Source organism: Odontesthes bonariensis, chromosome 3, assembly GCF_027942865.1.
Source record: "Odontesthes bonariensis isolate fOdoBon6 chromosome 3, fOdoBon6.hap1, whole genome shotgun sequence".
NCBI classification, from domain to species: Eukaryota; Metazoa; Chordata; class Actinopteri; order Atheriniformes; family Atherinopsidae; genus Odontesthes; species Odontesthes bonariensis.
The window spans coordinates 15964657-15983931 of NC_134508.1; the positions used below are offsets into that span (position 1 = coordinate 15964657).

General features: G+C 40.0%; 1 protein-coding gene across 1 annotated transcript in view; it reads left to right on the forward strand.

The window, feature by feature from the left end:
• dnai1.2 (dynein, axonemal, intermediate chain 1, paralog 2) overlaps positions 1-11855 on the forward strand; it is a 32760-nt gene extending 20905 nt beyond the window's left edge. The window contains exons 19-20 of the mRNA XM_075459979.1: positions 7232-7417; positions 11199-11855. Coding sequence (XP_075316094.1) covers positions 7232-7417; positions 11199-11300 — 288 coding nt within the window. The 3' untranslated portion in view covers positions 11301-11855. The remainder of the gene's footprint in view (positions 1-7231; positions 7418-11198) is intronic.
• The last annotated feature ends 7420 nt before the right edge of the window (positions 11856-19275 follow it).

Sequence of the window (19275 nt, forward strand, 5' to 3'; positions counted from 1 at the left end):
CATTATTGGTTACAGTCTCTGGAGCAATGTTGGGTTAGTTGTTTTGCTCAAGGTCACTCCAGTCATGGATGGTTGTGTAAACAGAGGTAGCCTAATCGTGGGATTTGAGCCTGCAATCCTGTGATTTAAAGACCAACTCCCTAAACATTAGGATGGCTCGTTAACATATAGCATCTGCATGCCATTAACTTATGATTGGTAATGCAAAAAAAAAAAACTGTCGTGGAGCACTTTTGTGTCCCCACCAATGTCAAAATCAAAGTTACTCCCTTGCTGCACTGAAACAACATAGTGACCATGTCAACTCCCAGAACTCTTTGACGGAGATTGGCAGAACTTTGGGCAATTTGCTGTTGTTTCATTCACTGGAAGTGGCTTTGAGTATTATGAAAGCGCTATATAAAACCGATCTATTATTATTATTATTACTATTATTATTTTATCCTGAAAGTATTCAGATAATTCCCAAGTATGTCCACTGAAGCACACTATTTCATAAATAATGGAAAGGTTGTTTTTATTTTACTTGTTTTTAAATACAGACATTCAAAATACACATTTTAGAGCTGTAATCATAATACCGTGATATTTTAGGTTATCATACCGTCAGAATCTCATACCGGCCCATGCTTAGTTAAAGGTTGGATACATTTCCCCAAAGTCGTTAAACTTTTTAGAAGCATTTTGGCGGAGGTCAAGTACTTGAATCCACAAAGTTTGAAAAATGGATTGAAATCCTGGTTCATGGGTAGAACCAACGTTGAAATTTGATTAAGACACATTTTCGTCAAACTGACGGTATTTTAACGAGAACATTTCTGTCTCTAAAAGCAAAGGATCAGAAGAGAAATAAAAGCACAAGTGAAATAATATTGCTTCATGGTTTACAGACGATACCAGACATTAGTCTCATGAGACTATTAAAGCAGCCATATTCTTAATTGAAAAGAACAGTGATGGATTTGTCACAGACACTCTGGTGACTTTGAGTTGGTGGTGCTTTCATGTGATCTTCTACAGACTGGTCTGTTTAGAGTCAGCTTCATTCATCATTTCAGGCTTGTCATAACTCCATCCGTCTTCAGCTTCCCTGCTACACGAGACAACAATGATCAGACAGGTTAGTTAGTTTGTGTGTTTTGGGACCTTGGACAGTTTTATCTACAGTTGTCATGGAGTTAAAGTAGGTTATGAAGCACGACCGGGTGACACCATCTCAATCTTAAATGGCAAATTTGTCCATGAATAAATACTGGGCTTTCTTTAATCAGTCAGATATTTTTTCATGATATTTCACTTCTATGTATTTATTTAATGGTGTTATCGTCTCATGTTGTAGTCACTGACGGCAACAGTTACAATAGTTTTTCATTACTGCTTAGATCAATAAATAGCAAGCTCTTAAATGATGGTTTGATTAAGACAAATATCATCTCTGAGATCCAAACATTTCATTTTAACAGATATTTAACAATTGATTTATTAGTCCAAGAAAATATCAATGTTATCTGATGACTGTGATTGTGTTTAAATTCAGCTGAGCAAACAAAGTCAGCTTGTTCAGCTCTATGGAAATCAATAGTTTGTATCAAAGTTTAATAGAATGTGCAGTGTATAAGACATTTACTGCCAGTGTTATAGCCAATCAGTCAGTTTAAGTATACCCAGATTGTGTGTGAGAAGGAAGTTAAATTCATTTTAAATTAAATTTTGAGTTTCTAACTCATGGAAGTGTAGAATTGGAAGTACAACAAACTGTGTGTTTAAGGGGAAAGCAGAATTTTGCTGCGTCATGGGTCGATAATCAACTTGTGAAAAGAGGGGGCAGTTATGCACAACACAGATTAAAGTGCAGGGCAATAAAAACTTTCTGCAAAATGAAGGGATGCCTGCACGCTCCATTAGATTATTTATCAATTCAAAGATTCTAAATACACGTCAACTTTGTATGTTTTTGTTTACATATTTGGCAAAGGAGAATGTTTCATGATTTAAAGACCCTGAGCATGTCAGCCCAGTGGGAGGTGCAAATGCTGGTGTGTTCTTTATTGTTCAGACCTTTGACCTGATAATGAGCCAAGTTGGACAAAAGCATTGTCAATCGATGGATAATCTTTGCGGCAGGCAATAAGCGTTTCGGGCATTGCTTTGTTTTGCTCAATGTTTAACTTGACCAAAGTCAGGTAGGTTATCGTTAGGCTGAGTATTAGCTGCTATGTGTAACAGAAAGCACAGAAGAAACCATATTGCTAGTAGTGGAGCATAGGCAAGCAAAGAGCCTATTGTTATTTTAATACACTTCAAAATCACTTTTGTTTAAACAGCAAAGTTTTAACAAAAACTTTGGCTTTGACGAAAAATGCGCTCTCTGAGCACTCTCCTCTCCTTCAGACTTTTAGAGAAAAACTGGCACAAGTCTGAGTGAAATATCTTTCTGAACAGTTTTGCAGAATTGTCTGTTGTCCTTAAGGAACAAACTGTCACCTTAGACTGCCATTTGTTAGGGCAGGCATGTGCGTGTGTGAGACCACGTGCGAATAACAAACCTTTTTTTCTTAAGCAGTCTTTTAACGATCGCGGCAACGAAGACAATCAGGAGGAAGCCAACTACAGCTATAAGTCCCACCAACCAGGGTTGAAGAGTCACTGACTGAGCTCGTGCTGCTGCTGCTGGCATGAACGATGTTGAAAAGTGTTGATTAGGAAAGCTGATGACTAAACAGTGAAATCATTTATATTGTACTGAATAAATCTAAATCTTGATATACAGTTGTTCACCATGAAAGTGTAGCTACTGGGTGGCACAAAGAGAATGTTGTGATTTTAAGATAGTTTCGCCCAAAATGAAGGGAACACACATTTTAAATATTAAGAAAACGATTCTAACAAAAAAAAAAAAAAAAGATTTTACCTTCTCCGGCTGAGCAGGCGGTGGCAGACAGGAGCACACACAACACGAGTAGATTCATCCCCATCATAGCTGACCCAGTCAGTCCAACGCAAAACAAAAGCACTGAACGTTCAGCTCAACTCGACTGTAAAGCAAACCACACACACTCTGTATCTGGTGTGTCTGTTCCATACTTATTTCTGTCATCTAAGTTCATAGTCCACAGGCATAGTATCTCAGCAGCTTGGGCGTGTCGTCTGTTTTATTAGCTCCTATGAATACTAAATGCTACGAAAAAAAGCAACAACAGAGGAGTTCCCAACTTTGACCGTCTCTTCTCTGTTCAAATCTGTCGTGACCTTCCACAGATAGTAATCTATTAGTTTCTAATATATTCTTTGTGCTAAAGACACATTATTGCCAGATTGTTAGAAGTGTGGCAAACATTTTGCATGATAAATAAAGATTGCATACTACCAGACTGACATTCAATATTATATAAAAATATCCGCCTGCATGAATCATCTCAGCATATATTGTGTTTTCCACAGCATACACCCTGAGAGTCCATAGTCTTCTTTGCCTTGTTGGTAAGCAGCTCCACAGTATAGGTGTAAGCACACATAACGCAGTGTAGGCACGGTGCGAACAATTATCAGGCAAGTCGTATATTTGAGGAGCATATAGCTTCACGTTTGACTCTTCTTTGGCAGTTCATTTGTGTCTTTTTTTTCTTTCACACCCCAATGACTGAGCAATTTCAAATGTTCTACATTCCTCTCAAAGACTTTTTTTTACCATTTTTTACTTGTCAGAGTCAGTTAAATCTCTTTTTTTGCCTGAGAAGTTGCCTCACAATTATGCACACCTTGATATGAGGTGTTGATTTCGTTAGGCCCCACCCACCCTCACTACTCAAATACACATCGCCTGATCTGATACACTTAAATCCAATAAGCAGTCAAGTTTGTACACCTTAGAGTTGAGCAAATATGCATAAAAATGATGATTAATTGGTCAAATTAATTATGCACATAATGTATATACATAGGGTAAAAACCTAAATTTATGCCTACCAAATGCATAAACATAAATCTAACATCTAAATGTTTTGTTGCATTGAAGTAATGCTGCTGGCTTTCTTTCAAGGTTATTTGTAGCCAGGGATTCATGTGTTGTTATAAAATCAGTTGGAGGCCTGCCAAAACAATGTGTCAGTTACTCCAGCGGGAGGTCCTGCAGCAGGAGGGCAGAGGGAATAGAGAACTCTGGCAGAAAGGCCCAGGGGGAAGGCAAACAACCACGGCTGCTTTGGAATTCAACTCATAAGCAGATCCGTCAAGCAAGACCACTTGACTCGGAGGATGGGCAGGGCAGGTAGATGGGGTAGCTCTTGAGGATGGCTTGTCAGCCCGAAACACTACCAAAACATTCCCTGTGGCAAGTCCTCCCTCAAAAAAAAAAAGGCCCTTAGTTGAAAAGCCCTAGATCTGACTTTGGAAAGAATGACCCATGGCTAAAAGGATATTTTGTTACAACTGCACAGAATCCCAATAATGACAAGTAGACACGCAGTAGCTGTGCACAAATAAGACCCAGATGTCCTCTTTGGAGAGACAAACTCGTAAGAGAGGTGCCTTCTTTTTTGAGGCCATGTCCAGACTTGCCCTATGTTAGGGGCACAAAAGGCAGCCTTAAAGCTGCCGTCGGCAGGTTTTCAAAATTCCGAGTCTAAAGTCGGAAAATTCGAACTGATACAACTTTCAGGTCCCTCCCCCTCTGTGGACCAGGTTGTGCACGTGAGTTCACACCAGTGTGCGCGCACACAAGCTGGGGGCAGACTCACGCTCAGCATGGTTGGTGACTGTTCTGCTCAGATAATAGATAAATAATAAACCTAACGTGATTGGTTAAAAACAGCCGGGAGCGCTCGATTTTTGCGAGCACGATTACAGGCTTTAGAGGGAGCTACAGAATTCGGGATTTTTCCTAAACAGCCAATTTAATATTCTACTTCCAGAATCCCATGACAGTTCAAGCTAATATGACTAAAAAAAAGTTGCCGACGGCAGCTTTAAGTAACCACCCACAACTATTGCACAGTGGAAAAAGAAGGTGGTATACACCCCTCAGGAAGGAAACATTATGCAGATGGATGTGTTAGAAAACAGGTGTTTTATGAACATGTGAAATGGCCACTGCACCATGTGACCAGATGGTCCATTACCTGCTTCCTTACTTCTCACACAGCCCCAAGGTAGGGGTTAAAGTAACCTGTGTGCACCTGACGAGGAACCCCAGCTATTGTTTTTGTGGGACACTCGGCTTAATCTGCCTTTCAGGAAACTCAGTAATAGTTTTATATCCTCAACTGTAATTGGAAAGTGTTTTATGGCCCACATTTAGCAAAGTAGTGTTATTTCACAGTCCAAGTATTTGTGTTCTTGTGCCAAGAGTGCGATGAATAGGAAACCACGATTTTCTGGTTCATTAATTATTGAATGGCTTCATGTTGATTTTTTTTTTTTTTTTTTTTTTTTTTGTACTCGTATCTTCTGAGATTGTTGAACGACAAAACTGGGTGCATCCTTGTGGTATTTTCACATCTATTACCAGATGCTGGTTGTCAATGAGTTTGACTCTGCATGGGCTGTGAACAGAGTTTTTGTTTGGACTTGGTAAAAGTGTAAGAGGAATTTGACCTACCACTGGAAGTGTGAGGTCCCATCCCAGACGTGTTGAATCTGGGATATTGTGAAAATGTTGCACACAGACAGAGAGGTGACTTCTAGGGCACTGCGGCATAGAGTGCCAAGATCTCAGTGCCCTCAGTGGATGCCCCAAAAAAATGCTAGTCAGCAATTTAAAGTTTAGCCACATTTCACCTTTGGCTCATGGGAATACTTTTTGTAAATGCTGGGAATGTGATATCTTGTTCATTCATCCTGGCATAAGCCTTTAAAATGGCCTGATCCCAGATTCTTGAGGTCCATTTCTGGCGGGGTCCCTTTCCTTGGGAGGCTTTCCAGAGGTTATTGTTGTGTCCCTTCACCTCCTGACCAACAAGTCTGCACCATTATATACTGTTTTGAATATTTGAGATTACTACATTTTTAGGTCTAACTAAGGCCAGTGGCACTGATGGCAGTGGTAGATGTCATCTGTCCACCCAAGCTCAAGTAAACAGAGCCAACAGTCAGGTGGAAATGATCTCCCATCATCGGCATATTTACAGAGACATAAACACACCTTTGAATGTAGATTATGAGTTTCTATAAAATTATCCTCAGACTGTAAACAAACCAGCAAGAGTGGCAGAATATATCTTGAATTTATCAGATGAAGTTGATAAAGTAAGAAAAATGGCCATTTTGTGTAATTCATCTATGCGTTTACCTTCAGTTACACACCAACCTGACCCTGAGAGAGGCAAAAATAAGCACTTTAACTTTGTCTCCAAGAACTGAATACATTGCAGCTGTTTTGCAATTTGCTGTCAATATCGGACCAATCCCAAAGAGCTTCATCCATTTTAATGATCTAGATCCAAAAACCTAGACCCAGGTTTGAAAGTACAAAAATGGAATCCCTCTAGTATAGAACATCCTCGAAAGTGATGAATTGAATGTTGGTCAAATTATTCATTTTAAGATGAAAAGGGCACAATGCTGCAATGTGCTGCTGTATGTTCATGCTAACATGAAAGGTGTATATTTAACTAAGTAAACTGTCTGTGCTCCAAGTTCTCGCATGATTTACAGAGGTAGTCATTGTTTGTTGCAATTACAGTAGTCATGACTTAAGTTAGTCCTTGTGTACAAGAGGCAAAAACACTGTTGTTGAAGGCTGTAGTGAGAGGAGGTCACAGAAAGTCGGATCCTGGTGGAGTTTAATAATTTGCTACAAATGATGCCTGTAATGCTTTGTGAGGCGGTAATAGTCTTAGACGGAGTGAACCTTTGCACTCCAGGCACAGTCATTTTTCTGACAAAAGAAGTGGGCTGTGCTTTGAATTTGAGCTAATTTGTTGTCAACAGACTGTAAATGCACTCAGGCTCGAAGAAGAAAGTCTGTCATCTGTGCCACCGTCCTCTTTTTCACATAAAAGAGGACACATACAAGATAAGAGGGCCAGTTTGACACCTTACTTGCTACCTCAGTGATAAAATCTTAAGACTATATCCTCAGAGGTCTGTTTTTTTTTAAATCTTTTTTTATTTACACCCTCACTTACTGATGTGATAGTGGTGTCGCCCTAAATGTCGATTAATTTAGAGGGTCCAACATGACTAAAAGATTGTTAAACAAAGACATTGGGATAATGACATCTCTCTTTCACAGGTTCACGTCTTTGACCTCAACATTAACAAATATGAGGCTATCTGCCAGCAGCCAGTGGTAGCCAAAAAGAAGACCAAGCTGACTCACATCATGTTCAATCCCATCTACCCTATCATCATAGTGGGTGATGATCGAGGGTACGTCACCAGCCTCAAACTCTCTCCTAATCTTCGCAAGAAGCCCAAGGTAAGAATTCTTTCCACCAGTTCAGCTAAGTTGATATACTAGTTTTAAAGCAATACTATGTAACTTCTCAAAAAGCCCATTATGGAGCTCCCCCTACAGGCTTGGAGGTAATGTACGGTTAAGACACTGTCGTAAATCTCTTTCTCTTCCTTGCTTCATCAGTCAACGTCTTCTTCTGTTTCTTCGGTGCCTCTGCCATGATGATCGTACTGACAATGTTGCGCTAGCTTAGCCTTATACCTGGGAGCGTGAGAGGGGTCTATTTGTTTTTGCGATAGGTGTGCCAGAAAGCAAGTCGAAGTACTTCCGCTCAGCTCCCGGGCCGGTCCAGCAAAGTTACATAGCGCAGTTATTCCAACTCAGACCCCCAAAGGGCATAGGAGACAGGCCAATCGTAATATGAAAACTCATTCTAGCCGCACAATTTTTTTCAAACTGTTATTTTAAGGTAGAAATGTTACATAGTATTGTTTTAAGATAACTTGCCATTTCATTGGAGCTGCCTTACAACTCCCAAGTGTGTTCACTTGCTGCTTTGTTTTTATGATAAGGCTTTACTGGCACTCTTTAATGGTATAAGTTTGAGTGCATTCTGCAAGTCTTGTCATTACACTTTTAAAACGTACCTTACATCGAACTTTATCGTACAGTTTAAATCATCTGGATTGGTGACAGCACATCAGCATCATCCATGACTGCCAACTGATCCGCATCAGTGAATACAGATGAATTTATCTCAGTTATTGCAGAGGCCTGAACTCATGTTCATTTCACCAAATAACAAGCCCCTGACCCCCAACCGCACCGTTAGTATCTCTATTAGTATCACCTCTATTTCTAAACAAAAAAAATCCCAAGAAGCAATTAGGGAAAGAATATGAGGAAAAAAAACTTGAATTAATGGTGTATCAAAGAAAGATGTGACTTTCAAGCGAAACAAAATGGCACTTTAATCCGCCTGCAGCTGTCTGCAGCCTGAAGACTTCGTTGAGCTGAGGCGTAATCACAGCAGTCCTTCTGAACACAGGAGGAAACCGAATGGCACACTGAGTCACAACACTTTAATCAGGGCCCATTAAGAGTTCGCTCTGCAGCCCTTCCATTTTTCCTTTGTGTCATTCACATCGGTGCATGTAAAGTAGGAGAAATTCTAATGAGTGGTGTGAAATGCATTCATGGTCACAACACGCTTCATTGCGCAGCGTATTGCCACAAATGCGTTCCACTGTTTCCTTTCAGCTACACGCATAACCAAGCATGGGTACAATGCAGGAACACATTAAGGGACACGCAGCTCTACTTCAGTAGCCATGTAGGATGAATCCACCTCAGATTGTAGCCTTTATGAGTATAACTGTGAAACAACTGCACAGTTCAGCACCACTGACAGTGCTTAGTGCACTTAGAGGAACAGGTATATTCAAAAAGATTAAAACTAGAACGAATAAGAAAAGGTTTTGTATTTCTATTCAAGGTGTTAGTGTGTGGAATAAGCTAAATGAGAACTTAAAAAGTTCTAAAACAGTAGAAATTTAAAAAAAAAAAGGTATAAATCATTATTAATTGAAAATGATAAAACTATAGTATGATTGATGGACATTGTTTAGCTTTAAATCTTCTGTCATGTTCAGATGTTTTCTGTAAAGTTGTAAAATATCGGCTGCAGTTGTGTTTGCTAGTCTTGTTTTCTTGGAATCATATAAAGTGTGTAATAGGGCTAGGCACAATAAGTTTCTTTTTACTTCAGCCTAGACCCTTTTTGCCATTACATAATCAAAGAAATCAATTGATGTTTATATTTTGTTATGTATTATAATGACCAAATACAATGACCTTATCTTACCTTAAACCCACTGTGGGAAATAAGCATCGGCGTCGAAACCCACTGAAAAATACTTTTAATTTTACAAAGTCAGCATGTTACGCTGCTAAAACAACAACAACAACAAGCGTTGTGGGTCATTATAAAAAGACATTCAACGAGTCACATGTTTTGTTTTTACATGTTTGAAGGGAATTTAAAGCTTTCAAGGTGGTTTTTCAGTCAGTTAAACTTTAAGCCGGCACGACTTTACCCGTCTTATCCTGCTGTGCTCCTAAAATGTCATTTTCCTTTATGTGACATTCTAAAATGAGCTCTAACTTTCAGTGCCGTACTATCACCTCAGTGACTGGTCACGTGCTGTTATGAGATGTCATGATTGTTTGAGCCTGAACATATCTGACAGTTTTATGGGGGGGTGTATGTGGTCAAATTCTAAATTACATCATCAAATGACACAGCACAACGGTTCTCCTCAACCATGTGTATTTGATGCAAGTGGCACGTTGACGTTTTGAGACTTTGTATTTTTATGACTGTGATTGATTGTTAACTTTCAGTTTGAGTGCTGGTAGAGTTTCTACCTAAAGTGGAGGAAGCTTTTGGGCCTGTTGTTCATACAAAACCATTATGTGGGATCATGATATGATGCCAATTGGTTTAGGGAACACTAAGGTCTACTTCTTCCGCTCTTCCAAATAGCTTCACTGACATAAAATCATGTTCTCCAAAGACATAGCGATTCACCTTTTGTGCTAAAGGTGAATCATTCCTTGAATATTTCTTAGTTTAACTTTCATCTGAATATAGAGTATACATATTAGTATGCTTTACCACTAATGTTGATAACCATATGACACTTTTATGTATCAATATGTATCAAGCTATTTTATGTATCAATACCTGAATCAGATCAACTTTTTTCAACATTTTCTGCAGACATTCTACGATGCAGGAGAAGCATGATTGTAATTAATAACAGTGAAATATTCACATTTCATTCAGAAGCTTATGTCACATATTCTGGGTTGTGCACGTATTGTCGCCAACATGATTGATTGGGACACTTGAATGTATTCAGATGCTGCTAATCTGTGAAGCTGTGGGATGTTTTTAAAAAAAAAAAAAAACATGAAACACTTTCCCTTCCGCTATTTCTCAAACAAATTATGTTGAGTCTACTACTGAAGACAGGACGATCCGGCATATTCTTTCAAAGCATAAACTCTCGAACTGTGCTCTACCTTTATCACCACCGCAACTTCCATGATAATCTCCAGTTTTTTGTTTGCAGGGGAAATGAACTAATGCTGTGCTAATGATCCTTATTACCTGCTTCTGCAAACGCACAAAACGGGTTTATGTGAATTACATCATTGTTCTGTGAAGATAAAGAATGTTTTTTTGCAGAATATCCAGAGGGTAATTACAGGATTATATACTTTTCAACAATTGTGTTAAATAGCTGTTACATGCTGCGGTGTTTCCTGATCAAAATGACTCTAATCATTCGAGGCTCTATTGATTTTTATTTTTTTTTGGTATTCTTAAATCAAACTCCAGCTCAATGTGAGAAACGCCTGTAATTGTGATAAAGGAGCTTTGATAATGATAGGCCTGTTAAGCCGTCTACCAAAGAAGTGGAATGAACACCTGGAGCAATAGAAAAGGAATATTGAGCCATAAATCTGAAGAGGTCTAAACAATTGATGCCTTGATGTGCTTACACCATCGTTTTTCCTTTTGCTGCGGTGCCCTTTAGACAGTGGCCTTTGGAGCACATTTCATAACATGGGCGAAACACACTAGTATACAATAGATTAATATAAACAATCTTCTATTAATGACTTAACATCCATTCCAATTTCTGTCTGACTGTGTTGTGTTGTCCTTTTATCTGCCGGCGGGGTTTGTGTTTCCTTTTATTAGCCTCACAGTTTTCTGTGTGTGTGTTTGTAGATCAAGAAGGGTAAAGAGATGCCGAAGGGTCCAGAGATGGAAGTAGCCAAGATGGAGAAGCTTCTCAGTTTTCTGAGGGAACCAGAGCAAAGCACAGCTTAACATGACCATTGTGGCTTCTTTGTTCAACATAGCAACATGGTACAGTCCTTTCTTCTCATTCATAAAAGTCCAACTTTTTTGTTCAGTGTTGACCATTAATAACAAGACAAGAAATCTCTTTCTATATGTTTATTAAATGCTTTCTCTGGGGGTAACTTTAATTTTGAATGAATTATTCATACTGAAACAATCATCCACTTATTGTTTCTGCAGTGCTTGCTACACATTACACATAATACCTTAGAATTCAAATGACTTGGCTGATGTTCCCTGCAGGTATCTTTTAAGCTCCCTCCATATGTACCGTACAAGTTGATTAGGTTAAAAAGTGAGGCGGAAAGTTGCTGCAAGTTACCATGGAGACAAATCAGCGCAATGGATTGATCACTTGTGGACCACATCCAGACAACTAATCTTGCCTGGCACACAATTTCATGGGCAATATTCCATAGACGAACTAGAAGCCTTTTAATATCTCATCCACATGACGCATCTTTATTTTTTCTTATTCTTCATTTTTCACATCCTTCAGTAAAGTGCCACCCAAACCTCGAATGTGAGCCAGACTCGTAATTTCTCCTCTGCCACAGGGACCTTCTCTGCCTTTCGTGCCCTGCTGTGATCACACACAGCAGCTTCTTCCTCATGTGTGATTCATTGCATGAGCATTTCCACAACTTCGGTGGGACGGGTCGGCTCAGTCTTCTCGTTTTTGCAGGCAATTTGGGACAAATGATTGTGATCACGTGGCAGCAACACATTCAGATCGTTATTGCAGTAGTAGGAAGCCTACTGCTGGCTAAAGATTTGTTTATCTTTTATTATTTTTATCGTCAATAGTTTAAGTTTTCTGGATTATTGTAGCCACATTGATCACAATCACAAAGAGCTATTTTAATACAGAGAGGATAATATTACTACATGGGATTATATATTCTTTTAAAAATCCTTTCTTTCTTACTCCTAATTGGCTGAATCTCTGATATCAGCTGAATGTCTTCATGGTTTCCAGATTTAAAGTGCATCTTTACATACAATCTTAAAATTCTATAACCAGCCTTCAGAAGTCAGAAGCAGCAGCACCAGCAATTCTTTAAATAAATGTTTGGGTTTTGATATTTTCCTGTGTCTTGAGTGTTAATCCTTAGGGTCCTATAGGATTAATCAATCTGTATGTGAACATCCTTTTTTCAGTGTCCAGAGTGAATGGCGCATCACAGACAGCCATAAGCAGCTTGTAAGCATGTCAGTGTGAGGGTTATACTGAAGAGGACAAAACTTCAAATAAGCCTCTCATCTCCTTATGTAACTCCTTCAGCAAGGCGTTACGCCTCACTGTTCACTCGTATGTTATGAGTGACAATGGCACACACATTCCACATAAGCTCAAGTCCCTGTAGTTACCATTGGAGTGGCTTTCTCTTTTAGTCAGGTCACCATATGAAATAAGGGGACTTATTTAGAAATCTTCAAGAACAGGCCTGTTTTTTCTCACCGTGTCTGTGTAACCTGCATCCATTTTTGTGTGCGTTCACATCAGCATTCCCCAGCACACGCTGTCAAACCAAGGTTCAGATTTGACAAGGGTTGGCTGCTTGAAAACGGTTTCCTCACTCCACCATGGTTCATCGCAGCTTTCATTGTGAGGCGACATTAGATCGAACGCTGTCTTTAAAAAAAAAAAAACAGAACTTGCCAAGCACAGGTGTTGTTATTCCTTGCAGTCTTTCCTTGTGCTCCTGTGGAGGTGCACGCCGAATCCGTCACTTGTCGCTACGTTTGACTCATCGTTCTGCAGTCAAGAGGTCAACAGGTACTTTTGCTCACTCATCTGCTGGGTTTGTGCTTCGCTCGGAGCCAACACTGGCAGCCTCTCTGGGCTAGAAGGGACCCTGCACGCTCGGTAGACAATTAGACAGAGCAAGACAAGGAGGATGAAGACAAATGTATTGCAAGCGATGGCCACCAAGGCGGCTGTGGACAGTCCTGTTCTGCGTACAGATTCCATAATGAAGACTATACTGCAGGTTCCAGTGTCAGTCAACAATGTTGTTAGTTCATTAGGGAAAGTTTGTCACTGAGCATCAATGGTATCTTCTCTTTAGACTTGTTTATAGAAGCTTCAGTTCAGGGGACCACAATTTTTCTTAGCCACAGAATAACTTAACTAACTTTTATCAAAAGTCTTGTACACCACTATATGTCTAAATATTTGTTTATACTGAGATATGGTGAGATAATAATAATAATAATAAAAAAAACAAAAGCAGCTACTCGGGGCACGTTGTGTTTTATAATCATCTGAGGCAACAGCAGGGAAGTCTTCCTGTATGTCTCCCTGCAGAGACAAATATCGGCTCTGTTTATCTCGATGCTTCTTTAAAGAGAGATACCACCACTCCACCATACAGATGGGCCTTGCAGCGCTCCCTGGTATGTGTGCCAGTGCCTGTAAAAGAGGAACAAAGGGAACGATTGAACACGTATGAACAACCTGTGTGTCATGCAGTTATGTATTATTGACAATTTTATAGTTTTATAATAATAATAATAATAATACATAGGTTTTATATAGCGCTTTTCCAAATGCTCAAGGACGCTTTACATAAGGAACAAACAGAAAGCATAGACAAAAAAAAAAAAAAAAGACATAAACAAGAGAAAAACACTGTTACAGACTTTAGGCACATGGGGGGGGGGGGACATTTTATCAGGTGTTGTAGGTGATTTTGAACAGGTGGGTTTTGAGCTGGCTTTTGAATGAGGGGAGTGTATCGGAGTTCCGGATGGCGGGGGGCAGGGAGTTCCAAAGGGTAGGGGCAGCGATGGAGAACGCTCTGTCCCCAAGGGTGCGGTACTTGGTCTTGGTGATGGGAGTGAGGAGGTTTGCATCAGAGGAGCGGAGATGTCGAGTGGGGGAGTAGGGGTGGAGGAGGTTTGTGAGGTATGGAGGTTATGATGTAATTATGTGTTCATTTTATCTTAAGGTCAAGGCTTATAAGTTCCCACGTGACGATTCCAAACTAAGTTGTGTTTGATCCAAGCTCCATAAACTAATTCAGATTAAGCATCAATCCACCACAGGTGCTCAGGTTGTGCTGTAATGAATTATACCAAACCGGTCACAATAGGAGGCCAACCCTAGTAGCATGCAATTCTTTCAGGCATACGTTCATCCGTCCATCATTTAGATTTGCTTTATCCAATCCATGATTGCAGGGGTGGCTGCATCTCCCAGCTGGCACCGGGCAACAGGCAGGGTACACCCTGGACATGTTGCCAGTCTCTCGCAGGGCCAACACAGAGACAAACAACCATGTAGGCTCACACTCACTCCAAGGGCCAATTACGAATAACCAATCAACCAAGCGTGCATATTTTTGGAGTGTGGGAGGAAGCCAGAGTACCCAGAGAGATCCCACACATAGAGAGGAGAACATGCGAACTACACACGGGAATGACTATTTTTCTTTCCATTTTTTGCTATACGAGTGACTTTTGAAAACATAGTCATCAACACAATCACCTGCAGCACGTCCACTGTTGGTCTACTGCTAAATAATCTGTCATTTTCACAGGGAGGAATATTTCTCAAGGTCAAGGATACTTCCTCAGTTGAACGGGTCTTTGAAGTCACATCTTCGGGTTACAACTTAGTTACATTGAAATGCATTTTGCACCTACATCAGTTCTTATTTCTGTTTGTGGCCTCTCAGACGTGTGCAAAGGATTGTGGGTGTTCTGAGGATCCAGAGGACACACTAAAGCAACTTTGAAACTTCACAGAACGAAGGACTAATGACAAATCAGTAACACACATCTTTCTTTTGGGGTGCAGAACATTCATAACGAATGTTGAGGTAACTATCGATGGTTGAGCTGTTTTCTAGTTTTGTGCTGTTCACTAACTGTCTAAGTATAACCAATTCACAAATACTGTAATGATTCCCTGCTATGAGATCTCCAGGTCTGTTCTTGGGGTTCCCATCCGTAACTGATCGTGATAAACTATAAACTGTATCCTCAGTTAGGAACTATTAGGGAGGTGCTTATTGACATGTAGTCAGTCAGTGTCATTCCTGATTCATTTCCCCTTTTTTTGTTGTTTTGATAGATGCCATTTAATAGAAAACAAAAAGATAACTCATTAATTGATTGTAAAATAACAGTTAGTTCCTGATCTGTTTCTTTTTTCTTTTTTTATGCCTTGGTAACAACTTAACATTTTGTGGCACCGTGCTAGATGTAATACATTATATTTAAGACTGTTGTTGATCTTGTTGTTCAGCGCAACAGTTACTCAGATCTTTGTTCTGCATTCTCTGAAAACATGGCATATAGCGTGAGAGCAGTCACTACTTCCACACACCCTGCAGGTAACAAAGATAATACCCCAACTGGGTTTAATCAAGCCCTTCTTCCTATTGATCTGTTTGTCTGTTTCCCTTGCTGTTATACACACTGTCTAAAACACAGTGTGCCACTGAACTGATGAGGGGCAGAAAGGAAACACACTCTGACATATGCATGTAAGTGACGGCGCCCTCGCACAAAAACTCTGAAACGCCACTGATCAGATTCCTGTACAATAACAGAAGACCAGGCTTCCCACAGAGTGTGATAAAGTGTGGATCTGATAGAGTCACTGTGCGTTTTATCTGGCCTTGGTGCAGACTTTAACCCTCAGGTAATGAGGAAAATCAATTTTTTTCTCATACTTAGGTGATTACGAAGGATGCTGAAATGAGCTTTGGAGATTTCTGCTGTTCATCATCTCTAAGCCGCCTGAGTATTGTCCCATTTTAAGAAGCCGACTGTGCGTCAATACAATTCTAACAAGAATGTTAACTTTGAGATGTCAGTGAGATGCTAAGACTTTTGAATTTGTTCAATCCTACTGTGCTGTTACCTGACACAGCAAAGTGATATCAACATACGAGTTTCACTTACCTGACAGACTCTGACATCAGTTTTGTCTTTTGAATAAATATCCCAGTGTATAATTCAGCCATCTCCCATTCTCCGTTTCGGTTCACATAACACTCATCTCTTTAGCTGCCTGCCACACTCTTCGTCCTCTCTCATGTCTGCATCTTCCTTCGCTTTTCCATCTGCTCTGATGCACTACACACGCGACAAGGCAGCACCGCACGCTGCCAGTCATCAGCAGAGAGAGGAGGGGCTCTGCAAGTGGATGTCAGAAATGATATCAAGCATAGGGGAGAGGAGAGCGCTTTGGATGTAATTGCACAGGTCTCCTGCTGCAGACATGTGCGCAGGTTGCTTTGGAAAACAAGCGAAGCCGCCTGTCAGACAAAACAATGACTTGCGCGTTGCATCTCACTGCAAAGAATGTCTTTAAAAAAGGATTTCAGCTGTTCGACATAGGAGTGGAAACAGATGGGAATCACAATGTGCTACTTTGGGGACAATGGTGTTAGTTACCAATGGCACTCTCAGCACAGCACACGTTTATCCAGGTTCCAAAATTGGAAAGTCTTCCTAAATCCTACAGATGTCTTTTATTTTCTTTTGCTGCACCGTGTCTTCTTTGATCTAACTAATGATGTACCTTGCTGTGTGAGATAGAGCTCTGTTAATACCAATAGTGTTTTTTTTTTCTTCTGACAGGTTTTTGTCATATTGTGTTGTGTCTTAGATGATGAATCGGGGACACGCAGGGCATAAGGCCTCATTACTGCAGTATGTTACACAGTCCTGAGCTCCTTTAACACAGTCAAGACAGAAACGTGTCTGATTATGTCAGATAGGTCAAGTATATTTAAAGAAAATAAAAGGGTGACAGGCGTTTCAGGTGCTTGCGAAATAGAAAAAACCCTAAGTGTTGTCTTTATTGTGGATGAAAGACTGACATTGTCATTATTCATTATGCTGGTTATATTTTCAGACAGATTATTTCATTCCTGCTCAGTAGAAGGGACAGCAGAACATTTAGTTTGAGGACCCTCTACAGGCCTAAAATAGGATTACAGGACTTCAGAATTGGCAGTGCAGACCAATTTAAATAACTTTGAACTGACTGTTAATAAAAGCTACACTGTGTGTAGACCTGTTTGGTCTTGCCATGAACAGTGAATCCAATGACATCGGTATGATTTCCTCCAGTTGCTGCTGGAAACAACTCTTCTCAGCAAACAACTCATGTGCTTGGAGGCATATTGTTGAGGGACTGAATAGACTCCACTACGACCAAGGAGAAGTCGCTTTGTAGAGAAGGATTAATACTTCAGCTGGATAATGAGCTCAAACACACATCAAAGCTTCGCAAGAACTCCTTGATGACCAAAGAATACCATGGAGAGTCTGTCATGGACTTTCCTCCGCAGCCACCTGGCTTCAACACCAATGAACATTCCTGACTTCAAAAGAGGCTTCTTGGATCGTTGTCATATCGAGCTAGAAAAAAAAACTTGCACTCTGCTTTGCATAAATTTGCGTGATCAAACAATGGTCTTCTGAGTTAAACGGACACTATTTCAGAGACTTTGAAAATTTTGATGGAATAAAATAATCCCTTAGCATCCTACACTTCATGCACTGTTCTGTTTAGTCGTTTGTTCAGAAAAATGGCTCCTCGTCATTTCTGCACACGCACAAGAATATGAATGAAGTTGATGAGAAAACCACACACACCTGCAAAAGATGACAACAATACACCAACAAAGCAAATCGAGAACAGTTTTCTCCTTTGTTCTTATCTTTATACACACCCATCTATAAGTGCCCTGAATCTTAAAATTGAACAAATGAAACAGAAAGTTTTTGCAACCATCCTTAGATGGTTTAGATCTAAACCATAGTTGGCCTTTTTTTTTTTTTTTTTTTTTTTAGCCCTTTCCAGGTGTTTCACCTCCTGAGAAATAGACAGGTTACCAGACAGCTGTTTTTTGACAGGACTTGTTTTTAATAAAAATGTACTCAACAAATTCCATATGATAACGTTACTTGTCTATGTCTTTGTGAACACAACTTGATGCGTCTTAAGATGATGCCATATGCCTTGTGATGTTTTTGGTGCAACCAATCCAATTTACCCCAAGATTTTTCGATCCAACTGCACTCCACTCTTAGAAACGTTCAGCGTAACCAGAGTTCATCCTATAAAAGACACTATACCAATAATAACCTTTAGCTATATGACACTTTCACTGAGTTGTGATGCCACGTTTCCTGCTATCACACCCCCACATAGAAAGCACATCCTGTCTATAACAGTTGAACGCCTGCTTGTTGATTTACTTGAGCAAGGTCTCGGGGGTCACACCCACCTGAGCGTCATCTGAATGCTGCTTCATTACGCTGACTGTCATGACTTGTGATTGTGTGGTGATATTAAATGTTCCTTTATCATTTTTTTTTTTTTAATTACAAGTTCTCTTTCAGACTTTCAGATCCCACCGCTCAAGATCATCCATATTTTTCTAACGTGCTCAGGCAAAAGGTATGACCCAGTTTCCTAGCACACGTGTGTTTTTAAAGGTCATCCCTGTCTGATACTGAAGACACATTTCTGCTGGTCAGGCACGAGGACTTTTAATATGATTCTATTTTTAACATGGTGGTTTTAGATACAATACCAGTCAAATGTTTGGATACACCTTCCCATGCTCTCAAGTTTTCTTGTATTTTGATTGTTTTCAGCATTGAAGAACAATAGAGAAGACATCCAGTCATACAGGATTGGAATAAACACCTGTCAAACATTCATTCATTTAACGTCTTGTCTGCTTAATGTGTTCAACACCATTTACACTGTGTCAACGTCCTGTTGGTGCGCGGAAAACGGCTTTTTCCCGCTGCAACAAGACTGAGTTGATTGGAGTTAGCAGCCTCAGAAATCACATATTAATCAAGAGGGACATTTAAGTGAGCTGCATCAGATGACTTTGTGTCTACAATCACCCAACCTGATGAGTTTGACCACGAAGTGAAAGTGGCAGCCAAAACGTGCTCA